We start from the raw sequence: 26,956 nt of genomic DNA, 5'->3' as shown, positions 1-26,956 counted from the left end.
TATTCTCTTGTATTGTTTTGACAACCAAAGACCCACAGGAAAATAAAGTAAAATACTACGAAAATATAATGGAATGTGACCAAGACATACGTGTCACTTGTCACCAAAACTAGGTATTGGGATTTGGGACTGCAGGGCACCATGGATTTTTGCATGTACGGTACACATAACAAGGTGAAAAAGAGAAATAGTAAGTAGTACACCAAACAAGAGTTCACAACGGCAAGAAAATTTGGCGCCCTCTCTTAAACCCGTTCCTTGTTACATGCCCGGCTTGGTTATTCGTCCCTTGTTACGAAAAAGAAAAATGCAATACACTAAAAGAACTTTAGTTCTACCACTAAAATCTCAGATATTTTATTTGCTATTAATTACCTAGAGTGTTCCACTAAAACCTAAGTATTTTGTTCCAACCAAAAAAATAAATAAATTTAAACAATCCTAAACATGTCAAATTGTCCCAAGGCTGCTTACATTCTAAAAGAGTCAAACAAGGATGTGTTCATGTTGATTCACCACTCCACCTCACTTTCAGTTCTCTTGTGGAATCAAACCTTAGTGGAAGAAAAGGTTGGTAGGTATCATCCTCATGACTCTCTCATCCCTCTTTTTCCGTCACTTATAAATATGGGTTTGGTTATGTCTTCTCTTCCTCACACCATTCCTCTCTTAATTCTCTCAAGCTATCCAGGTTTCTGTAATTAGCTCATCACATTCACAGTCCGCAACTAGCCATGGCTCAGCCACTTAGTTTTACTTTTGCTTCCTTTGTTTTGTTTATTACTACTCTAGGGATGATCATACTTTTACCTTCACCATGTATCTCCCAAGATACCTTCACTTGTTCTAGGGCAACTTATTATGGTAGCCCTGATTGCTTAGGAACTCCAAGTACGTGATCATCTCTCTCTCTCTCATTTTTGTACCCTTCGTAGTGTCTAATGCATGAACTAAATTACCGCAAATTATTTGAAAACTAGTTACTCGTATGTACTTCCATTTTCGCTCCAAATTTTGATGTAGTAAGAATTTTGGAAACTCATAAGATTTATCGTCAACATACGGTCTCGATTGTCTCTTAAAATATTAGTGTTTGAAGGGGCAAGGTCACCCTGTGAACATCTGATCAAGTTTTCGACTAGACTTAAACTAAAAAAAAAAAAGTTCCTTTAAATAATTAGCAATATATGCCGTGCCGAGAAAGAAGTGTCCAGTGGTGGACTAATTTATACAAAATGAAACGATAGTGGTTGCATAGTTTATTTATTTATACATTTCTCTTTAAACTTTATATGCTTATTTAATTTTTTAGATTTTTTACTTTGTGTAACAAGGAAATTCGTGTTACTATTTCAGCTGGAGCTTGTGGATACGGTGAATTTGGAAGAAATCTTAATGGCGGAGGTGTAGGAGCAGTATCTAACTTGTATAGAAACGGCAGTGGCTGTGGTGCTTGTTATCAGGTATAGTGTAGTGTATACTGTGTATTAACTTGGACATCCCTGGCTGGGGGATCAAAATAGTTGGATCCAAATCGAAATACAATCTAATCTTGTTTCTTTTACAAATGAATTAGGTAAGATGCACCATACCACAGCTATGCACCACGGCCGGTATGACGATTGTAGTCACTGATCACGGTGAGGGTGATCATACTGACTTCATCCTTAGCCCTCGAGGCTTCTCCCAGTTGGCTACTCCAAATATGGCACAACATCTGATGGCTTATGGTGTGGTTGACATAGAATATAAAAGGTAGTTTTTATTTACCTAAGGTTTAGATGACATGAAATTATATGTTTATTACTTATTCGATCATTTGCAGGGTTTCATGCCAGTACCCAGGGTACAACCTGATGTTTAAGGTTCATGAACACAGCAGATTTTGCGAATATTTGGCCCTAATAGTTATTTACCAAGCTGGACAAAGCGACATCACTGCTGTAGAACTATGGCAGGTATATTTGGCAACATTTGCAACTTTTAATTACACCGAACTAAAGATGTTTACGGCTTTGTTATATATCCAGTTAACGAACATGAATACATATTATGATTGTACAGGAAGATTGTAAGGAATGGCGAGGCATGCGGAAAGCCTACGGAGGAGTTTGGGACATTACGAGCCCTCCAAAGGGTGCCATCAATGTAAGGTTCCAAGTAAGCCGAGCGGATGGACAAAAGTGGGTACAAGTCAGCAATGCTATCCCAAGTGCTTGGAAAGCAGGGGTTGCTTATGACACGGCCATTCAGCTCTCTTAGATTTTAATTGGCCTCACATTTAAGCTTCTACTTATACGCAGTCTAGTTAGATATGATCTTTGGATTAGTAATCTATGTATTTTATTTAGTTTTATGAGATAATAAATTATAGCTGCCTCTACTTGTACTTAGCAAGTTGGGTGTGGAAGTGACGTTTGTGATCTATGTTGTAAAACTTGGTTGATTATATATCTTTGCGAGTTGAAACTTCACATAGCATTAATTTTTTTTTATGAGTAAAAAGGATTGTATTAGTCGAGAGATAATAGTTACAAACAAGGTGTGAAAAAAGTTCCCACCTTTCCCAGTAGCTCAGACACGAGCGCAACTAACGCTACTTTACATAGAGTAAGCAGCCTTTACATAACCATCACGACTCATGAACAAAGGCCATAGAAAGTGTACAAACTATGCATGCACCTTCACAGAAAAACGGCATACCTCAAGGTCCAAGGACAAGCCCAATAATGCTATTTCCGAACATGAAGGTAAGAGACCCAAATAGTTATGCCCAAATAAGACCAATCCAGCTAGGAGCAAGTTTTATGGTGGAAGAATTTCATCTTCCAAATTTGATTTAAACATTTGGAATTAGTCATGGAAGTTCAAGTTTAATGGTGGAGGATAAAGTGAATTCCAAAACGCAATTCAGAATCGCGTTAAAAGGCGATTTCAAATTGCGTTCAATCTTGACCCATAAAATTGACAATAAAAAAGAGACCTTCACATTTAGAAATAACCAAGCACAAGATTGAGCGCAATTCGGAATAGTATTCAACACGATTCAGATTGCCATTTGGATTCCAAGGTATCTTCCATGAAACCAACTTGGCTTGAAAAAGGTGTGGATGACCCCAATTTGGAGGCCATTAGATTTGACATTCCACACTTTTTCCAAGCTCGGAGTAGTTTGGATTCTAGCATAAGACTTGCCCTAAGAAACCTGATTTATTGTCACGGTTTTTGGGTGACCATCACAATAACACTGCCGCCACTAATCCCAGGCTCTACCAACGGCGCACCACCTCTACTTTCACCATTGCACCAAGATGAAGACACCATACCAATTGCACCCCCACTTTTTCCTCTAAAACGAGCACACATGCCCATTTTGGAACAAGAAAAGGATTAAAAGATCCAGATGATCATCTCATCGAAGGAACCCAAACTCACAAGTACCAGTTAAAATGACCACTATTCCCACTAAATTTTTGTGTAACACGGTGCGCATCTACCTATAAATTTTATTGTGTATTGTCGAAACAATCCGATACAATTATTTGTCTAGGTGTAACGCACCTCGCCTATACGAGACCGATACACGATATTAACTACTTTAGGCGGGACGGAGATATGGCTGGGCTGAAAGGGCAGTGTGTCATAGCCAGATATGAAGAGGTAGGCTAGGCTTAACACTCGTGGTGACGTTTCAAAGTACTAAACCATCCGCTAACCCGAAATGATTTTAGAGAGCGGTGACCTTAAGGAGTTTCATGCTCGACCCGAGACCCATGGTAACCTAAGAAGTCTTCTGTTTGACCCTAAACCCATGGTGGCACTAAGGAGACTTGTGTTCTATCAGAGATCCAGGATAACACTAGGAAGTCTTATAATACATACCGTTAGAACACCTTGTGTATGTCACTGTGTACTTTCCTTTTTACGCCAATTGTAGTCTGACACGTGTAATGAGTCATGTGATGTGTTTTAGTCAATTTGTCCTCTATCTCTCTATTATTTATGTCTAGGGTTCGCCTACTATATATAGTAGTTTCCCTGTATTGTTTCCTTAATATGTTGGAATGCATCTCTTATCACAACTCAAAGATTCTACACGGTAATACGGTATCAGATACAAAGAAGGTATTTGATCCAGGGATCTTTAATTCCATCATTAATGGTGTTCACACTTAGCTTTTTCATTTCCGCTGCTACAAGCAATTTAAGTCAACATGCACATATATAACAACAATCAACGACAAAATCATCATCAAAATCAACCTGAAGGAAAATTCCAACTTTCTCAGACAATCTAAGCAATTACGACCTGGAGGGGAATCTTGACTTTCTCACATATATATATATATATATATATTTTCTATCTTTAGTTTTAGTTTTTACATTTGCATTTATCATTTATTGTTTCCGTTAGAGTACTGCTCGGTCGAAATCGCAAGCGTTGCTATCTCAAGCTTGTTTGTCAAGTTTAGTTGTCAAAACTATAAGTCTTGATTTCTAGTCTACTTATAGCTATGTCTCAGATTAGGATAGAATGTGTAGCCGAGCTTTAGACTTCACGGCGTTCATCGATTGAATACGATGAACTACTAATGGGAGCTTGTAGAACTTCATCAACAAAACGTATGTGGAGACTTGAACTCATCTATCACTCAGAAGTCTATTCTATTCTATCTCCTATTGAGACAAAGTCGTATAGCTATATTGACTTTATATTATACACATTTGATATTTCGAGTTGAGTTTAACTCGCTTATATCTTTCTCGAAATATGTGTTGGAAAGCTTTTTGTTTTAACCACATTCATCACTATTCTTGACGAAAGTCAAAAGATGATCATGTGAAAATCACTGGGTAACATCTTACATGATTTGTGTGAGACAGTCATTTGATGTAGGCTCAGAATGTTTCATACTGATCATTCGATCACTTAAAATTTCTTATAAGATAATAGTTTGTGTGAGACAGCTATTGTCGTCTTCTAAGAATGTTTCAATGATTGAAATAGGAGTTAAGAGCTAAAACCCATGTCTGGATACATTACGGTTTGTATACTTAGTGTACGATCTGTTTTGACGGAATTCAGGACCGGAAGTTTGCATACCCGTTCGCAAACTTATTCAATTGTTTAAGTCTGAGTACTTAAGTTTGCATACCCGTTCGCAAACTGATTTAATTGTTGAAGTCCGGGAACCAAGTTTGCGTACCCGTTCGCGAACGGTTTCAACTAAGTTCGGTCCTGAGCTAAAGTTTGTGTACCCGTTTGCAAACTGTCGGCTTGTGACCAATGTCCGGAACTTAAGTTTCCGTACCCGTTTGCAAACTTAAGTGGTTCAAGTTCTAAAATCGGAAAAGTATGATTTTATACTCATGAACAAATACATTTATAAATTAAGGAATACAATTTTTGCAACCATGGCTAAAATGTCCAGTAACTAATTCTTTTGAATCAGTCCGATTTTGCTTCAATTGTGTCTTGTATACTTCTATGAGAATATAACAATTGAAAAACTCTATGAGTAACACAATTAGATTCATTTGATTATCATTTGATCTAGAAGTGTTTAGATGAACAAGGTTAAGAGAAAAGTGTTCATATGGCTAACTTCGGTTAACTTTTATTGAGCCAACTCAATATACACGTTTAGGTATGGTTACCCATATCTAAATGAAGGTATATTTCATTTCTGTGTAACGGTGGAAACATATTATCTTGAATCTTGAATCAGGTTTCATCTAATGGTGAATATTGATTGCTTTGTTCCAAAGTTATCAAACCCTGATTTGAAGACTATATAAGGGAGACCTCTAGCAACTGGGAAACCTAATCCCCACACCTCCTGTGTGATATTAGTTGCGACTAGAGTCGATTCTCCTTTAACCTAAGTTTTTCCTAAAGCCATTATAGGTTAACGACTTAAAGACTTCATTGGGATTCTGAAGCCAGACCCAACTATTTTCTCTGAAGTTGCGTGTTCTGATCTTACTTTGTTCTATCGTATTAAGTACTATCTTCTCTAAGATTTCTCGAGATTTATCTCCGACAGGTAAGATATAAAAAGTAGTCACAAAGCTCTTCGTCTCATTCTTTGTGATTACACAATAACTTTTTCTACTACCATATAGTTAAGTAATTGTGAGGTGATTGATATTTCTAGGATGTTCTTCGGGAATATAAGATCGGATTATCATTTGGTCATGTTCACCTTGATTTATCAAAAGACGGAACAAACTTCGTAGGTATTTCTGCAGGAGACAAATTTATCTATTAAAATAGACTTTTCTGTGGGAGACATATTTGTTTATCAAGTCTTTGACTTTGGGTCGTAGCAACTCTTAGTTGTGGGTGAGATCATCTAAGGGAATCAAGTGCGTAGAGTCCTGTTGGGATTCAGAGGCGTAAGGAACGCGACTGTACCTTAATCAGTGTGAGATTTGTTAGAGATCAAATACATTCCAGTCCGAAGTTAACTTGTAGTAGGCTAGAGTCTGTATCGGCTTAATATAGCGTGGTGTTCAAATCTGGACTAGGTCCCGAGGTTTTTCTGCATTTGCGGTTTCCTCGTTAACAAAACTTCTGGTATTTGTGTTATTTCTTTTCCGCATTATATTTTCAATATAATTGAAATATCACAGGTTGTGAGTAGTTTAATCAATTGGTAAATCCAACCTTTAGTTGTTGATTGAAATTGATTGACACATGAACATTGGTCTTTGGTACCGTTCAGATATAACTCTTGGATATATTTTCTGTGATTGAGTCTGACTGTCTAGTTGATTCTCTTGGAATTATATTGGAGTTAGTCCATACAGATTGCCTAAATGAAATATTGGTTGTAGTTGTTAGGCCCCCGCTTTTTCAATTGGTATCAGAGCAGGCAAACACGTTTATGTGCTCATAAGTCTGTGTTTGTAGCAATCTGATTTCTGTAGATAGAAGATTGTCTCATTTTTACGCACATAAAAATGTCTTCCAAAGTTTTTGATTATGTCAAATGTCTTGGGCTTACCTCGAAGGATAACTCCTTAGATGATTCTTCAGAATCCCGAGGTAGAAAATTTTTGCTATCAGATTCTGATAACATTCGCTCTGATGAGACAGTTGACACTATGTCAGAAGCTGAAATGGAACTCACCAGAACATTAAAAAAAATCTGCTGAGATTATTAATATTCAAGATTCTAAAATAAAGTCTCTTGAAGAAAAACATGCTCAGCTCATTGATGAACTTGAGAAGTCTCTTGATCGAGAACGAGAATTCTACAGTATCGTTGATTCTTTCTCTAACAATATCGAAAACCTTGTTCAAGAAACTACCCTACAATGTGAAAAGATTAGTGTTCTTGAAGATATTGTTAAACAAGATTCAATTAGAGAAAAACGTTTGATCGAGAATCATTCATCAGATCTGAACAACATTCGTTTTGAAAAAGAGAAACTGGTCACATCACTTCTCATAACCCAGAAACAATGCAATTCCTTGAAAAAGGAAAACTCTGTCTTAGTGAGCAAATCTTCTTATGTTCTATTCTCTAATTCTCATGAGGGAGTACTGTACATGAAGAAAATTACTCCAAAGAAAGCGTCTGCTAATAAATGTTTACATAACTTGCAGGCTTCCAATAGGGATACGAGTTTAAAACAGGTTCCTTCCGATGTCTCTCTTCCACGAACCTGTTCTTTCTGCGGGAAAAAAATATCATTATGATTCACATTGTTTTGCTAGAAAGAAAAAGATTTCTGATCTTCAAAATCTACTTATTTTTGTTGTTGACAGAGTGAATTTTCTGACGACATCTACAACGGATTTCATTCCTACAGAAAACCAGAATTCTCGTGCTCAAGGTTTCCAAAGTCACCCTTCTAGAAATCCCTACAGGAATTGTGTCCCTCTTAATGGTGCTAATTTTTGCGCTACAAATGTACACATTCCCAGTGGTAATGAGAATAAGCCTGGTATACCTAATTCTAGGAAATGGAATTCTCACAATTCTGACCCTCTGAAACCAATCTCTAGAGGTCCTAGATTTAGTCCTCAGAAAAATCCTTCTGATGGATACTCAAAAAGGTTTATGTCTTATTCCTCTGGGATAAGAAACAACCGAAGGAAGGTAAGGAATACGAGGCTCAAACATTCAGATGGTATTTACAACTCATCTCTCAATATTCACGGTGGGATTACATCTCACTTAGCTACCTAGCTCTAGGTAATTTCATCCTGTATCTAACTTGAGAGTTGCAAGGATGACATTTGCGAGATGCTCAAGTGTACTGCAAGCTACCATATGTCTTGTGTTTGAAATAGTTGTTTTCTTCTTTAGTGAAGGTTGAGTCATATCTTGACTCCTAGTAACTAGTGTATCTTTTTCATATGCACTGATTTAAAGTAAATATTTTGATTATTGAGCTATGAAAGTAAGAGATATCTGAAAACATGGTGTATTTCCTTATTTTTGGATCTTTTCTGATCCATTAACCTTCCATATCTGGTCCATGATCATCCATGTCTTACTTGGGAGTTTTTAGGGTTTCCATAACAAGGGTGTTCTTCTCTTGTTCGTAAACATATATATTATATTGTTTTTACATCCCTAATATAAAAAAAATGGAGAACTCTTCAAGACCTCAGGAAGTGGTGAATCTTGAGATGGAAGAAGACATTAAAGGATGTGTTTCAGTTCAAGAACTTGTGAATGACTCAAAGGTCGAATTTGCAAATATTCAACTGCAAATAAATCAGTTCATTGATGGTCAGACCAAAATCCTTGAAAATCAAAATATCTTGACACGTAATCAGAAGAAACTCATCGTGGCCTGCATCAAATCTAGGTAGCTTGCCTGTATTGTTGATCAAAAAAGTAAATGTTCTAACCCTCATGGAGTCTCCGCGGTCAAAAGAATCATGGATATCAGTGACACCTTTTATGATGTAGTCTTCCAAAGGTATGAAGTTATCAAAGAAACTTGATTTTTATGATGTCTAGGAAACTTCTTATGAGAATTTATTCTTATGTTTTAAGAAGGATAACTAGGGTTTGGAATAGCAAATATTGTGATTACACATAGCTATTACCAACGATTTTCATCTTGCAATGTTTTTAGATTTATTTATTTAAATTCTAAAGTTATTTGGAAGATGATTTTGCAGTATTAATCTTTATTCGTTTCATATATTGCAAATAATGTTATGGGATATGTGTGTTTACGTCTGTGAACTATGATTGTCCCATATATGTCAAAAGTTAAGTCTATTGTGTCATTATGCAAATATTGATGGAAAATAGAATGAACTTTTGAATTATATGTCAAAGATCAAGTTTATGGTATCATTATGCAAATTTTGATGAAAAATAGAATGAATCCTTGAATATTCCACAATATTGATCTTTCCCTGATCCACTTCTATGTGAAAGTATTGTATGGCTCTGTAAGTTTTCTTATGTTGAGCATTTCCGATTAAATTAATAATTGAGGTTCCTTTGTGGTTAATTTAATTGAGTTTTCTGGATACAAATTCATGTTTCATGTGATTTGTTAATGTCCAAAAAAAAAAATCCTTCTTTTCTTGTAAAAGTAAGGTCGCTCTTGTTGTTCTTTCGGGAATGGTGTTTTATGTGGGAGAGTTTTTAATTGAACTTGTGCTTAATTGCCAAATCTCTGTGGGGAGTGCGGCTGTGGAATATTGTAGGAGTTATCTTGTATCTTTATAAACTCCTTGATGAATACACTAAGTTTCGACTATGTGAAATCATCGTAACAAAGTTGATATGTTCTCTTTTAGTCATGAAGAATCTCATTGAGAATTTCATTATGATCCCGCTAGTTTTGTACCTTTTCCAATTTATATTGACAAAAAGGGGGAGAATTATTTTGTAGTTCACACTACATATACATATAGTTTACGGATCATTATGTAAGGGGGAGTGGTTTTCATTGTGAGATGAAGTATTGACTCAGAGGGAGTGATACATATCACCATACTATTATTGTCAAATTTTTGATACAATTGAACTTTGATGTTGTGTAATAATACTATGACACTGTATAACAATAATTGAGAACATATGTTTTCTTATTGTTATGGATACGGATCTTCAACAACTATGATGCTGAGTTGAACACGTTCGGAATCACTGGAGTACTTGGATTGACGAAGAATTCAAGGAATATTGAAGAACCAAGGAATTCAAGCATTTGGATTGGAAGCTACAAAGTTTATTTATTTTGTAATCCATATGCATTGATAGTTTTATCACTAAAGTTAAACAAGGGGAGATACTTAGAACACTGCTCGGTCAAACTCGCAAGTGTTGCTATCTCAATCTTGTTTGTCAAGTTTAGTTGCCAAAACTATAAGTATTCTTCTAGTCTACTTATAATTATGTCTAGGGTTAGGAGAGAATGCGTAGTTGACCTTTAGAGTTCACGACGTTCATCGATTGAAGACGAAGAACTACTAAGGGGATCTTGTGGAACTCCATCAAAAAAAAGGTATGTGGAGACATGAATCATCTATCACTCAAAAGTCTATTTTATTCTATCTCCTATTAAGACAAAGTCGTATAGCTATATAGACTTTATATTATACACATTTGATATTTCGAGCTGAGTTTAACTCGCTTATATATTTCTCGAAATATGTGTTGGAAAGCTTTTTTCTTTAACCACGTTCATCATTATTCTTGACAAAAGTCAAAAGATGATCATGTGAAAATCACCTGGTAACATCTTACATGATTTGTGTGAGACAACCATTTGATGTAGGCTCAGAATGTTTCGTATTGATCATTCGATCACTTGAAAATTGATTATAAGCTAATAGTTTGTGTGAGACAGCTATTGTCGTCTTCTAAGAATGTTTCAATGATTGAAATGGGAGTTAAGAGCTAAAACCCATGTCTGGATACATTACGGTTTGTATACTTAGTGTACGAACTGTTTTGACGGATTTCAGGACCGGAAGTTTGCATACCCGTTCGCAAACTTATTCAACTGTTTAAGTCATGGTACTTAAGTTTTCATACCCGTTCGTAAACTAATTTAACTGTTGAAGTCTAGGAACCAAGTTTGCGTACGCATTCGCAAACGATTTCAACCGAGTTCGGTCGGAAGCTACAGTTTGCGTACCCATTTGCAAACTGTCGGCTTGTGACCAATGTCCGGAACTTAAGTTTGTATACCCATTTGCAAACTTAAGTTGTTCAAGTTCTAAAATTGGAAAAGTATGATTTCATACTCATGAACAAATACATTTATAAATTAAGGAATGCAATCTTTGCAAACCGTGGATAAAATGTTCATAAACTGATTCTTTTGAATCAATCCGATTTTGCTTCAATTGTTGATAATATTTTTATATGATGTTGTAGTAATGAGGTTCAAACTCTCGGACTTGTGAAGATTAAAGTTAAAGATTTAATAAAAATATATACAAAAATATTAACAAAGTGGGCGAGAGGTATGAGAAAATAACCAAGACAATGATTCCACTATTACACATGAATTAATGATGGTAAATAATCCAAAACTCTAATTATCTTTTAAGTCCTTTATATCTTAACTCACTAATAATATAGCAAATTCTCAAACATCAATTGTATCCCTTAAGCATAAATTATCTAAACAAAGCATAACCTATCTAATTGAATCACAAATGATTAGGAAAATTACGCAAACAATTTAAAACTCTGCAAAAGTAGTGATTGAGTGAATTATAATTAAATATTAGAGAAAATAAAATAGTTACCAATTATTCATGCGTAAATAGCTTCCTCATTGCCTTGGTTGTGGGAGAATTAGCTGCTCATCATGTTGGAAACACGCTCAAAAATCATTATTATTGCTCAAAGGGTGTTTACAAATGATGAAAATGGAGAAATAATTCAAAACCGGGTTTTGTAACAATTATATTTGTTACAAACCAAAAAAAAAAAACGATACAGAGGATGTGTCACAGTTACTGTTGCTCTAAGACCCACGGCTCTGTGTCGCAAACGCTGGCAAATAAGTCTTCCTCCGATGTACGACCCACTGCCGTGAGTCGTTGTTACTGTTGGAAAACGACGGTCTTGGATGGTCCGTTCTTCGTGTTCTTCATGTTCATCATCAGCAGAAGCAGCAGAAATCGAGTTTGGGAAAACTTGAATTTCTTCTTCTATGGCTCTCCTCAGCCCCCCAGACTCTCGACACCCTTTCTCTGAGTTCCCAGCAGGCTATATATACTCGACAACACCAAGAACAACTCGTAATAACAACACATAATCCTCCATTACTTGATATTATTCTCGCCTGCCCTGTTAAGGAAATAATCTCTTATTCTTCTCTCTCATGCGTCTGTGGCAGGCTGGCAGATGAAACTTTCCAAACATGTTACTATCACGCCAAAGATTGAGTGAAACTCTCTCCGATCACACGCCATTATTCAGTTATACACGGGGAAGGAAAGAGACAACACGAGATATTCTCGTGCTCTGATTCACCCAAATCCACGTAACCAACTCATTTTGTCGAATCAAATCTCATTACCATCCCTGTTTGGATAAAACAGGCCCAAATCAAACAAAGTCCGAGAGAAAGTCCAACACAAACTCTCTCGAAATCATGTCAGAAATCATCGCTGGTGAAAGCTAGTTTCCGTGTCTTCCCTGTTTTACTTCGAACTGATCATCCAGCCAATTCTAATTGATTCTAAAGCCCATACCATTTCTGTTATGCTCAAACAGAACTTCCCAAAGAATTTCAGCCATTGAATCGCACTGGAACACCTTCAAAATTCGAACCCTAATTCTGGTCGTATGCTGCAAAAGTTCCCGCCAAAAACTAAAATTTGAATGAAGAAGATGGTGTCCCCCAATCCTGTTCTGGGGTGCGAATAGCAGGTGCCCAACTGAGGTTCCCCTTAGTATTTGAGGTGCCCCTTAACCAAAATGAGAGTCCGCATAGCACGTGTCCTCCGGGTGCCAAAATCAACTTTTCGAGCCGAATTTTCCAAAAATGTTTATTTCCCAAAAATACCTACAAACACGAAAAACACCATAATAGGTACAAAATCGAGTACCAACAATATATAGTATTGAGATCAAATTAGACACAAAAATGTGTCTATCAAATACCCCCAAACTTATTATTTGCTAGTCCTCGAGCAAATTTATTCTAGAAAATAAAAAGACCGAGTTGTAAACTCGGGAGGGTTTACCAGAGGTGTACCCACAAAACCATGACTTCTAATTGGTCACAAGTATCCAAAGAGCTATGAGGACATACAAATTCTCAACCTATCGCCAAGTAACTAGAATTGCCAGAGAAATTAAAGGTGCCATCTCTAAAGATGACTAAAGAAAAGGGGAGACACATCCGAAACACTGTTAGATAAAGAGATATCCGCTACACAACTAGATAAACATTGTAAGATGTGTCCGCTGATTTACAGCTGGATAAGATTAGGAGAGAGATAAAGATGAGAGGAACATCTGCTACAAAGCTGGACTAATTACGTGTGATGAGTTAAACCAGTGCTAGAAAGATCTTGTGCCAGATTGAAAGCGGACTAACAAAGCAACCAAATGTATCTTTCTTCGACTCTCTCATAGTGCTCATTAGAAACAACGTCTTCTTCGGTCTTCAACTGTTGATGATAAACTATCGAACCTCATAGAACCTTGACAATTAACTCTTCTCTTCGATTTCTTGCTTGATTTAAAAATTTCTACTTCCCTTTGGCCTTATTGAACAAAACGTAACGATGATTTTTTTCATTTTTCATTTTTTTTTTTTTGGAAACAAAAATTACAAGACAACAATTTACATGGCCATGAGAGAAGGACTTTCAAAACTTGGATCTTCGCAACTTGTGATGTCTTGGCATCATGGATTCTAACAACTTATATCATTTGCTATTTTAACTTCAACTTTGATTTTTGAATTATTCTCTTCTATTGTTGCTTCTAAACCTAAAACGTCTTCAACTTTCTTCATAGATTTTGATGTCGCTCCGCTTGTTGATGATGATAAGTTTCTACCGAGAGAGAGTCGCAATCCAGTAACTAAGACTACATTGTGAGGTTGCTTTGTCTTTCTGGAATTTCCTGACCTACTTGCCTTTCCATCATGTATGGTTAGGTCCATCACACTTACCCTCTAAAAGGAACAAGTTCTCTCCTGAATTTCAAGGATCTAAATGTCTTTTTCTCTAATGTCTCAAAAGGTTGTTATCCCTAGCATTCCAATTTCTATCTTTTCGGTGATAAACAGTATGTAAATTTAGCTAACTGGATACCATGTGACGCTAGAAGTTTCAAAAGTGCAACTAAAAAGTTCTTCCCCACCCCCAAACTTAAATCTAACATTGTCCTCGATGTTCTAAAGATGAAATTAAAAGCATGAACAAGGAGAAACTGTTACCACTTTAAGAAAAAGAGTTAAGGAAAGATATTACCATGTTGCATAAGCATGGGTTACCTCCCAAGAAGTGCTAAGTTTAAAGTCTTCAGCCAGACTTAGGAAAGGATTAGTCAACTCGAACCGTATAACAGTAGCCGCAATAACTGTGGGTCTTCAAAACCAAATAGAGCTGACCAAAGGAAACTGCAGTAAACCAAGAAAATTAACAAGACTAGAATGCCCTTATCTAGTTTCCTAACTAAGACAACTACATCTAATTGTGGTTCATGTTCAGGTTCTATAAAAGGGTCTAAATATATTTCTTTAGGCTGCAACTCCTCAAAAGTGAGATCTGAATTATTAGGTCCTAGAGTCTGTAAAAACTCAAATAAAAATTTAGAAGCACATAATAATAACCTAAATAATTGAGGATCCTCTAAGTCAATCAGGTTTGACTTACAAAATTGACCACAGTGAGGGTAGTAGTCATTCTTAAGAAAATGTGTTGATTCTAATTTCCTAAAGCATTTAGGTTTAGTCTCACAACTAAATATTCGACACATTTGAAAATCAAAAGTTCCCACAATTGGAAGAAAAGTTTTTGATGGGAAAACAAAGTCAATCTTGGTATCATATCCTGGGTTAACCACATCAACCAGAGGATGGGTTTCTAACAACTGAGCTTCTTTATGGACATCATTAGGTTCGGGAAAACGTGTATGAAGATAATCTTGTAAGATGGTTGAGGCACAAATGTCAAGTCCTATAATAGGGTACTTTCTACGAGTTAAAGCACAAGGAGAATGATAATCACCCCCAAACTTAGAGTTTTATGTGTCTCTAGAAAGACTAGTCACAACTTCCCTAATTTCTAGGTCATCAGATTCCTGAAAAATGGTCAATTGCTTCTTCTAAGTATGGTTCATCCTCACTCATCTCTACGATTTTATCATCTTCTAAGACTAGTGTTTCTAAATCGCTAGATTCTAAAACAGTATTCTCAGGGTAAACTCTTTCCTCTAAATCATTATCGGCTTTGTAAACAGGAAATACTACATCGTCTAAAACGGGGGTATCTCTAGTCAAATCCTCGTCCTTTTGAATAGGTGAATAATTATTAAAATTATTTGGATTTGAACTAGAAATAATATTATCATTAAAGAGCTCATTGGGAGTAACAGATTCTTCATCACTATGCCTATATATTTCACATTCTTCATCAATACTATCCTCATCACAGTCCTCATTATAATAACATGAAAAACGTCGAACCTCATCAAAACAAGTAGTGTTACCAATTCTAACCTCGTCATCTTGATTATGTGAATAAAAACTATCCTTATTTTCGAAGGTGGTATTGGGAAAACTACACTGGAAATTAAGACTATCCTGAGCAAGTTTTTCCACAATCCTATTTGCACTCTCAGTAAATTGCTTGAGGGTCTCTTCTAGAGATATCTTAGTTGACCGCTCTACGGACTCTTCTTGGAGAAGAATGTTATAAGTCTCTTTCATAAATAACTTCCATGTTGACTCATTGAAACTCTTGAGAGACTCTTCTAGAGAAATAGAAGGATTGTTTTGCTCGTATGACCTGTGGGTATATGGATAGTAATTGGGCTCACAATGGTATGGACCATAACCTTCAAAAGTTTCGCGTTCCCAATCACTATTCACACTATGGTCATAAAAAGAATAATGTCCAAGCTGCTCAGTCGGATACTCATTGTATTGGCTATTATAATACCAGTTCGACATCCTAACCGCAAGGGAATTCTGCACAATCACAAACAAGGCTGACTCGACCAAATCAAACCTATACAATCTAGCAAACAACAAGCATGATGGCTCCACTTAGATTGTTTCTAGACCAGATTCTAATCTTTCGAAAAGGAATTCGTTACAATCTGAGCAAACCTCTCTAGAATCAATCCGAGTTTAAGTAAGTTGAATTGAGCCGAGGGAAGCTGCGAGGAGCTTTGATACCCAAGGTCTCACCGGTATTATAAGGCGGCGCAGTCACGCATTCAACTCGTAGAAACCATCATGAACTTCAAAGTATGCTCAAAAGAGTAACCAATATTTTTCGAACGACTTTCCTATTAAGCTCGTTACCCTATAGGTCTCGTTCTAGTCAAAATTTTAAGCTTAGGTTCACGTTTGGTTTCGTTTTCCTAAGGCGGGCAAGAAGGAAACGGTGATGAAATCCGAGTCCTTATCTTAATTTGGCCAGGCCTTGCCCTTTACTAGGAAATTAAAACAACCGTATCCAAATCCTCAGCATATATTCACCTTAAGGCATACAATAAACCCGCTAACAGGGGATTCGCGGGTGTTTCGAAAGCTTACCTCCCGTACCAGACGGGCGCAGAACCGCTGAAGTCGACTCGGGCCACGACTCCTATGTCATGTGCGAACCCGAGGGGCCGAGACGATATTGTAATCGTCGTCCTTCCCTGCAAACAGTTTTATATTTAATGTACCCTTCCTTAGGGTTTAAAAAAAATGTCCAAGTCCAAAGTCCAAATAAAGTGCAAAAGAAAAGAAAAAATAATAATTACAAAAAATGGAAGGTCTCTAAAAAAAAAAAAAAAATTCTCTCTTTTTTTTTATTTTTCTTTCGCTCTTTTTTTTTTTTGCTTTGTCTTTTTCCTTCTCTTTTGGCTTTAAGCTTTGATTCCAAGTCTTTAGTATCCAACTTCAAACCTGTAATACAAAGACACACCCAAAGAAACGTAAAAAGAACAAATCAAATAAAAAAAAAACTAAAAATTCTACCAAAGCACAAATCCGCGTCGGCGGCGCCAAAATGATAATATTTTTAAATGATGTTGTAGTAATGAGGTTCAAACTCTCGGACTTGTGAAGATTAAAGTTAAAGATTTAATAAAAATATATACAAAAATATTAACAAAGTGGGCGAGAGGTATGAGAAAATAACCAAGACACCGATTCCACTATTACACATGAATTAATGATGGTAAATAATCCAAAACTCTAATTATCTTTTAAGTCCTTTATATGTTAACTCACTAATAATCAAGCAAATTCTCAAACATCAATTGTATCCCTTAAGCATAGATTATCTAAACAAAGCATAACCTATCTAATTGAATCACAACTGATTAGGAAAATTACGCAAACAATTTAAAACTCTGCAAAAGCAGTGATTGAGTGAATTATAATTAAATATTAGATAAAATAAAATAATTACCAATTATTCATGCGTAAATAGCTTCCTCATTGCCTTGGTTGTGGGAGAATTAGCCGCTCATCATGTTGGAAACACGCTCAAAAATCATTATTATTGCTCAAAGGGTGTTTACAAATGATGAAAATGGAGAAACAATTCAAAATCGGGTTTTGTAAAAATTATATTTGTTACAAACCAAAAAAAAAAGACGATACAGAGGATGTGTCACTGTTACTGTTGCTCTAAGACCCACGGCTCTGTGTCGCAAACGCTGGCAAATAAGTCTGCCTCCGATGTACGACCCACGGCTGTGAGTCGTTGTTACTATTGGAAAACGACGGTCTTGGATGGTCCGTTCTTCGTGTTCTTCATGTTCATCAGCAGCAGCAGCAGCAGAAACCGAGTTTGGGAAAACTCGAATTTCTTCTTCTCTGGCTCTCCTCAGCCCCCCAGACTCTCGACACCCTTTCTCTGAGTTCCCAGCAGGCTATATATACTCGACAGCACCAAGAACAACTCGTAATAACAGCACATAATCCTCCATTACTTTATATTATTTTCGCCTGCCTTGTTAAGGAAATAATCTCTTATTCTTCTCTCTCATGCGTCTGTGGTAGCTGAAACTTTACAAACATGTTACTATCACGCCAAAGATTGAGTGAAACTCTCTCTGATCACACGCCATTATTCAGTTATACACGGGGAAGGAAAGAGACAGCACGAGATATTCTCGTGCTCTGATTCACCCAAATCCACGTAACCAACTCATTTTGTCGAATCAAATCTCATTACCATCCTTGTTTAGATAAAACAAGCCCAAATCAAACAAAATCCGAGAGAAAGTCCAACACAAACTCTCTCGAAATCATGTCAGAAATAATCGCTGGTGAAAGCTAGTTTCCGTGTCTTCCCTGTTTTACTTCGAACTGATCATCCAGCCAAATCTAATTGATTCTAAAGCCCATACCATCTCTATTATGCTCAAACAGAACTTCCCAAAGAATTTCAGCCATTGAATCGCACTGGAACACCTTCAAAATCCGAACCCGAATTCTGGACGTATGCTGCAAAAGTTCCCGCCAAAAACTAAAATTTGAATGAAGAAGATGGTGTCCCCCAATCCTGTTCTGGGGTGCGAATAGCAGGTGTCCAACTGAGGTGCCCCTTAGTATTTGAGGTGCCCCTTAACCAAAATGAGAGTCCGCATAGCACGTGTCCTCCGGGTGCCAAAATCAACTTTTCGAGCCGAATTTTCCAAAAATGTTTATTTACCAAAAAAACCTACAAACACGAAAAACACCATAATAAGTACAAAATCGAGTGCCAACAATATATAGTATTGAGATCAAATTAGACACAAAAATGTGTCTATCAATTGTGTCTTGTATACTTCTATGAGAATATAAACAATTGAACAAGTCTATGAGTAACACAATAAGATTCATTTGATTATCAATTAATCTAAAAGTGTTAAGATGAACAAGGTTAAGAGAAAAGTGTTCATAAGGCTAACTACAGTTAACTGTTATTGAGCAAACTCAATATACACGTTTAGGTACGGTTACCCATATCTAAATGAAGGTATATTTCATTTGTGTGTAGCAAGCTAAAGACCATATAACGGTGTAAAGATATTAGCTTGAATCTTGAATCAGGTTTCATCTAACGGTGAATATTGATTGCTTTATTCCAAATTTATCAAACCTTGATTTGAAGACTATATAAGGGAGAACTCCAGCAACTGGGAAACTGTTAGACATTGCTCGGTTGAACCCACTAGCGTTGGTATGTCAAGTTAGTTGTCAATTTTAGTTGCTAAAATTCATTCTTGATTTAGCATACTAAAGATAGTTTCAGACTAGATTAGGTCTAAGAAGTTGAATCGAAGCTATCCTTAAAATATAAAGATTGAAGACTACAAGAAGACATCAACAAGTACTTCATCAACAAAGGTATATGATTTATTTCATTTGGATTCTTGTTCAATTCTACCTTTCTAATCTATCGAGATAAATGCTCACTCTATGGAACAATTCCTATCACGGTAAATGTACATTTATGTATATATACTTGAGGTTATTTGATTCATGACCTTGGTGACAGTAACCTTTATCCCTGGAAAGGTTCTCATGTTATAGTGAATGAGCCTACGAAGTCAACGAGCCAAGAATCACTCAATTCCGAGTTATGACGATGAAGTTATGAGTGATTTATTCAAGTAACAATTATAAGTGTTGTTGTAATTGTTACAGTTTGTTAGTAGGAAACAATCCATGGACTGTTTGTAACGGTTCACGGACTTGGGCCCAATTACGTGACTAAAAGGCATTTTTGGTCAAGTTGGTGATTTTTCCTTATCTAGGCAAGATGGCTATTAATCCAGACATATTTGATTACTATAGTAAAGTGTTTGTGATAACTTTTAATTCCTGCCTAAGTTAAAATGTGATATATTCACATAAATACAATATTTGTTAATTATTTATTTATTTAATTATTTTGGCAAGAGTTGTAACTTAGGAAAGACTCTCAAAATTAGGAGAGTCTTGAAAAAGGAAAATATTTATACTTAGCTTTCAAGCTACCTTTCACTATAAATAAAGGGTTCATGAGTGCTACACGTTTTCATCCCCTTTGGAAAATCAGTGTAAAGCTCATAAGGTTGTTTTCCATGTCTTCTGTTCTTCGTGAACAAGAGTGAGATAAAAGTATTTGTATTGGGGATCACAAAGCCGATTTGGATTAATCTTCGTGATTGATTATACAACTTGTAATCTAGGTTTTTCACCTCTTGTCTATTCTAAGGTTTTCTCTTCTAATATAAAACCATTCAAGAGTTGTTGATCATAAATCCTAGGTTTTGATAGATTTCATTTTCCGATCGTATACCAACACTTGTTAGTCGAAATCGGAAGCTAGAAAGAAAAATTCAATTAAGGTATCTCGTAAAAATCCTTAAGAAGTTTTAAACAAGATATCTCTAGATTTATTCTAGTTGTTCTTGTTGTAGGACTATTAGGGTTTTCTTAACTTGGAAATTGATCTTTGGAATCGCCCAAGTTCACTTACGAAAATCAGGTTCACGGACTCCTTGTGTGTACGTATACTGATTGTAAGTTAAAACCCTAATCTACAAGTTTTTTTTTGATATTACTTTTACCTAGTAATTGTTTTTATCAAAATAAACACAAGATTTCCAAAACCTTTATTTACATCTAAAGGGAAATCAAATCGGTGTTTTGTGCAAACAAAAATCGAATCGTATCAATCGTGTTGTTGTATCTTCTAAAGAGAGCCTTGGGTTCTGCTAGAGGATTTACGAGAAGAATTCCTGAAGATAATCGGTGTTGTGCTAGGAGTTCTATTTGTGCTGAATCAGGTATTATATCTAGTCTGAATAGGTAGTAGGAAATTGGTGTAACAACTTATAATCAGTGTGTGTTTATTCTGGACTAGGTCCCGGGGTTTTTCTGCATTTGCGGTTTCCTCGTTAACAAATTTCTGGTATCTGTGTTATTTCTTTTCCGCATTATATTTGTTTATATAATTGAAATATCACAGGTTATACGTAAGTTCAATCAATTGTGAATCCGACCTTTGGGTTGTTGATTAAATTGATTGACACTTGGATATTGGTTTTTGATACTGCCCAAGTTATTTCTTATATTCAATCGGGTTCGCAAATCCCTATTTGTTTGATTGCGGATTGAATTGAGAAATTGAGATATAACTCTTTGATATACTTTTCTTAAGATTGAGTCTGACTGTCTAGTTGATTCTCTTGAAAGTATATTGGAGTTAGTCCATACAGATTTCCAAACGAATTATTGGGTGTGGTTGTTAGACCCCCGCTTTTTGAATTGGTATCAGAGCAGGAAAAAACGCTAAGACCTCATAAGTATGTGTTTGTAGCAATATGATTCTATGGACAGAAGTGCCATCTCTATACACGTACCTTCAGTCTTCAATGGCACGAACTATTTATGGTGGAAAATTGCCATGTGCTCTTTTATTCAAGCGCGAGATTTTTAATCATGGGTTCGTATTTTTAATGGCTATAATCCTTTATTAGTTACAGTAGACGGTGTAACTGTTGCAAAGGATATTGGTGATTACGATGATCTTGAGATTCTTGCTGCAAAGAAAAATTCTGATGGATTGAATACTATCATCCATGCCATTAACCCAGATCTTCAGCACCGTGTGACTACGTGTAATATGTCTAAAGATGCTTGGGATATCTTAGAAAACGTATTCGAAGGGAATGCCGCAGAGAAAGAAGCAAGGCTTCAAAATCTAGCTTCTGACTGGGAAAACCTTCGCATGCCTGATGACGAAACCTTTGATGAGTTTAATCACAAAGTGTCTGAAATTGTTAATGCATCTTTTGCATTGGGTAAGACTATTCCTGAAAAGGTCATTGTGATGAAAATTCTCAGGTCTCTACCATCAAGATACGAGTATAAGAAACATGCCAGTGAAGAAGCAAACGATCTTTCTACACTCTCTAGAAATACTCTTGTTGGAAAGTTAAATATCTTTGACAATGAACACGCATCTAGAAAAGAGGTGATTTCTCTTAAAGCTGCAAACAATTCTGAATCCTCTAAGGATAAATCTGGTTCGCCAGATACTAAGGATGTTACTCCACGACAATTTAGAAGATTCTTGAGAGATAGGAAAAAGAGTTTTTCTAAAGTTACAACATCTCCTAATGATGATGTACAATGCTATAACTGTCGTGGTTTTGGGCACTTGTCTTCAGTATGTCATAGCTGGAGCCGTATACAATCGGCATATGCAGCTGCTTTGCCTACTCTTGATGATGGACCTGAATATTATAATTCCCAAGAGTACGCAGGCGAGGTTGCACTAGCTTCTGGAAAAATTCTTTCGGATACTGATTCTGATTCTGACGAAGAAGTGTTCCATATTGATCCAGTTGCTAATAATCTTCTTAAAGAATATCATCAGAAACTCTCGGAAGCTAAAAACACTATTTTCAGTGAGAAAGTTAAATATGACAGACTTCCTAGTCGGAATAAAGACTTGCAAGACCAACTTGATCCTAGTGGTGCAAGAGATTATCTCAACGAAATACGAAAGCTTAAAGAAGAAGTTTCCGAAGGTCGATATCGGGAAATTACTCTTCAAGCAAAGCTAGATAACTTGGAGAACATTGAGATGAACTTGTTATTTGATTCGGAACGAGAAGATCTCAGTGTTAAATATGAATCATCCAAGAATGATCTAGTTATTGCACTCGAAAAGGTCAAAAGGTTGGAAGAAGAAAACTCGAGCTTAAAAGAGAGTTTGTCTAGAAATATCAGCTCAGAAAAATTAACCTCGATATTGGGAGCATGTAGAATTCATCGTGATACAAGAGGATTGGGCTATGAAGGAATAGACGCTCCTGGTACTTGCAAAGAGGTAAAATTTGTCAAAGCTAAAGATTCTTCTAAACCAAAACCTTCCACGGTTGACAAAAGTAAAGTATCTCTACCAACTGCCGATGAACAAAAAAAGAAATTTTGTCAATCTCCAAAGCAAGCACATACTCATCCAGGTAACTCTAAACATAACTTTTTTCATTCTACTAAACATTTTTTTATTGTGGAAAGCCATGTCATTTGCAGAGGAATTGCAGATATCTCAAACGAGATAAAACCAGATCTGATTCTGTTAAGACAAGATCTGATGTTCCAAACTGGAAAAAAACTGAGTCTCATAATTTCAGTTCTTCTAGTATTCCCTCCAAGAAATTTCATAACTATATTGGGGAGAAAAATAAATTCGTTGCTCCAAAAGCTACTCAGAAATGGGTACCAAAGAAGATCGATAAAGCAACGAGTACTATTAAGAAGGATCTCCCAGACAAGAGTTCGACAAGGGATAACATCTTAAAAAGGTATGGAACAGTTATTGAAAGTTTCGAGGAACTTGTTAAATTCCTAGAGTCCATGCATGATTTTGTTTCGAATACATGTGGTGAGCAAGATTTTGTTCACCTCAATACAACCTGATTGTGTTGAAAGTGCATCCTCACCAAGAAGCCCTAGTAAATGCGGTGAGGATTGCAAAAGAATTGGGGCGCACATATTGTGTTGGGTAATTTTTGAGGATGTGGAACAATTTATTGTTTCGAGCTGAGTCTATCTCACTTATCTATTTCTCGAAATATGTGTTGGTAAGCTTTCGCTTTAGCCAAGTTCATCTTTACCTAGTGATGAAAGTCATGACAAGTTTCAATCACTTTGAAAATTGCTAACTTTGACGAAAAATAGTTTATGAATAACAATTATAGAATATCAACATCCTCTAAGAATGTTTCAATGATTGAAATGAGAGTTTAGATAATATAACCATTGGAGGATAGAAGCATTGTTGTGGAAACACATATATGTATAAGTTCTTATTCCTTGAACCGAAGTTTGCGAACTTTGTTGATCAAGAGAACTGGAATAGTGGTGTGAGCCAAGTCTGCAAACTGACGGAAGTTCTCGACCCGAGAAATTCTGTTGGAGTTTTTGAACTCCATCTGGGAACTTAAATCCGCGAACCCAGTCCGCGAACTTGAGTAAGTTATATCTAAAAACGATGTTTGGGAAACTTATTCTTATATAAACTAAGGAATGCAAATTGCAAACTGTGGCTATAAAGTTCATGAATCGATGAGTGAATCAAATCGTTTTTGCTTCAATTGTGTCTTGTGTAGTTACATAAAATTTCCTTGCAATTGAACAACTCTCTAACTAGTTCGTTTGAGTCATTTGAACTAATTATGGTTAAGAGTATGATTCTTAATTACCAAACTTGATTTGTGATTAAAATTCTTAAGCATAACAGGTTAGAAGCAATAATCAAAACCATTGGATGTTGGTTTTTATTGTCAAAGAATCTTTTTCATACTGGTAACCATTCTTGGTGTAAATCCTTAAGGAAACGGTTATTCTTCCTTCTAAGCATATCAATTCTTGTTTATACAAGTTTGTATCTTAGAAAAGATGATCACAATACTTGATCTTCGTGATTACATATTGTGTATTATTACCATGAGATAAATATATTGTTTAGTAACACGATCTCATGAGAGACTTTCAATGATTGGTTCTTAGTTCATATCTCCTTGTGGGGTTTCTAAAATCCAATATATAAATCCTTATCTCTGGAGTAAGGTCACTCTTGTTGTTCTTTCGGGAATGACATCTTATGGGGGAGAGTTCTTAATTGAACTTATGCTTAATTGGCATATCTTTGAGGGGAGATGTGGTTGTGGAACACGTAGGGGTTAACTGGTATCTTAATAAACTCCTTGATGAAGTCACAAAGTTTCGACTCTGTGATATCATCTAAAGTAAAGCTGATATGTTTTTATTTTGGTCAAGAAGTTCCTCTATGAAAATTTCATTAGGATCCCACCAGTTTTCGTACCTTTGCCAATTTATATCGACAAAAAGGGGGAGAATTATTTTGTAGTTCACACTACATATACATATGGTTTACGGATCATTATGTAAGGGGGAGTGGTTTCCATTGTGAGATGAAGTATTGACTAAGGGGAAGTGATACGTATCACCGTAGTATTATTGTCAAAGTTGTGATACAGTGAAACTTTGATGTTGTGTAATAATACTATGATGGATCTTCAACAAGTACAGCATGAACACACGTAGAGTTGAAGAACCAAGGAAATCAAGCTTGTCGATTTTTCTTTTAACAAGTACAAGCCATATGTAAAATGGTTTTGTCACTAACATTGACAAAGGCAGAGATTGTTAGAGCATTGCTCGGTTGAACCCACTAACGTGGTATGTCAAGTTAGTTGTCAATTTTAGTTTCCAAAATTCATTCTTGATTTAGCATACTAAAGATAGTTTCAGACTAGATTAGGTCTAAGAAGTTGAATCGAAGCTATCCTTAAAGGATGAAGATTGAATACTACAAGAAGACATCAACAAGTACTTCATTAACAAAGGTATGCGATTGATTTCATTTGGATTCTTGTTCAATTCTACCCTTCTAATCTATCGAGATAAATGCTCACTCTATGGAACAATTCATATCACGGTAAATGTACATTTATGTATATATACTTGAGGTTATTTGATTCATGATCTTCGTGACAATAACCTTTATCCCTGGAAAGGTTCTCATGTTATAGTGAATGAGCTTACGAATTCAACGAGCTAAGAATCATTCAATTCCGAGTTATAACGACGAAGTTATGAGTGATTTATTAAAGTAACAATTATAAGTGTTGCTGTAATTATTACAGTTCGTTAGTAGGAAACAATCCGTGGACTGTTTGTAGCGGTTCACGGACTTAGGCCCAATTACGTGACTAAAAGGCATTTTTGGTCAAGTTGGTGATGTTTCCTGTAGGATCAGAATCTCGCAGCAATAATACCTCAGCGAAATTATTAACAACACAACACAACAGTGTCGCAGAACAATTTCAGAAATGACATAATAAACGACGTCAGCTAAATCATGAGAAAAATGTGATGTTCCTGCGAAAATTAGGGAGTTTGCGAGATTAACATTTGTAAGGTTGCGAGAATGTCGCAAGCCATATCCGAAAATAAAGGACAAATTAGTTGTCATCCATTATGTAATTCCCTATAAATAGCCATTCAATTGTAAGAAAATGAGAGAGATCTTTTTGGAGAGTAATAACTAACAAACAGGAGAGAGAAAAATCAAGTGTGGTTGTTGTTATTATTCCCTTTATCTTTTCTTATAAGATTGTTCAAAAGATTAATCAATAAAATTAAGATTGTTAATCTAAAATGAGTTCAATATTAATGAAATCTTGTGAAGGGTGTAGTGTAGGATTTCCTGCAACTACATAATGGCGCTAGAAACAGGGAGGGATTGAAGATTGAAGATTGGTCTAGAAAAAATTGAAGATTAATATTGAGATTTGTGAAGATTTGGAGTAATTGGTTAAGAATTTTACATAATCTCTTGCAATTCATTAATATTGAAGAAATGGATAGAAAAAGAAATACATCAGAACAACCAAATACTGTTAGAAAAAGCAAGAGACTTGCTGGAAGGGAAAGAAATGAAATGGGAGAATCTACTAGAATGAGAAATAATGGAGAAAATCAAATTCAACCACCAGTTCAACAAATACTAGTACAAGGAAGAAATGTAGATTATGATAGGGTGAGTATACACGCTTGGCAATCAAATTCAGCAGAAGAAGTAGAAGAAGAGCAGCAAACCAGGAACCATAGACAGGTAGAGAGAAATCAAGAAGCAGATGAAGGAATAATTCATGGAGATGAGGAAATTGGAGCGTTAGAAACGTTGAGACGAAGAATACATGAAGAAAGAAGAGCTGAAGAAGAATAACGTGCAAATCTAACAAGGAAAAAT

General features: G+C 36.0%; 1 protein-coding gene across 2 annotated transcripts; it reads left to right on the top strand.

Moving 5' to 3' along the window:
- The first annotated feature begins 640 nt into the window (after positions 1-640).
- On the top strand, positions 641-2,476 carry LOC113292660 (expansin-like B1). Of its 2 annotated transcripts, none has more exons than XM_026541542.1 (5): positions 641-891; positions 1,357-1,463; positions 1,577-1,755; positions 1,883-1,958; positions 2,065-2,476. In XM_026541542.1, exons 1-5 carry the CDS (start codon positions 735-737, stop codon positions 2,260-2,262), a joined length of 717 nt encoding a protein of 238 aa, XP_026397327.1. In that variant the 5' UTR covers positions 641-734; the 3' UTR covers positions 2,263-2,476. The 2 variants fall into 2 exon arrangements, with proteins under 2 accessions (XP_026397327.1, XP_026397326.1); XM_026541541.1 differs by having other exon boundaries at positions 643-891; positions 1,826-1,958.
- The last annotated feature ends 24,480 nt before the right edge of the window (positions 2,477-26,956 follow it).

The sequence above is a fragment of the Papaver somniferum genome, chromosome 7 (genome assembly GCF_003573695.1).
Source record: "Papaver somniferum cultivar HN1 chromosome 7, ASM357369v1, whole genome shotgun sequence".
Taxonomy (NCBI): Eukaryota; Viridiplantae; Streptophyta; class Magnoliopsida; order Ranunculales; family Papaveraceae; genus Papaver; species Papaver somniferum.
The sequence above is the reverse complement of the archived record's forward strand: the minus strand, read 5'-3'. Positions and strand labels throughout refer to the sequence as shown.

What these genes read in the sequence shown, in the direction of transcription:
- LOC113292660 (XM_026541541.1), top strand. Translation starts at nt 735, where the DNA reads ATGGCTCAGCCACTTAGTTTTACTTTTGCTTCCTTTGTTTTGTTTATT. An exon ending in GTTGACATAGAATATAAAAG is followed by an intron (nt 1,756 to 1,825) that starts GTAGTTTTTATT and finishes GATCATTTGCAG; the next exon opens with GGTTTCATGCCAGTACCCAG. An exon ending in CTGCTGTAGAACTATGGCAG is followed by an intron (nt 1,959 to 2,064) that starts GTATATTTGGCA and finishes ATGATTGTACAG; the next exon opens with GAAGATTGTAAGGAATGGCG.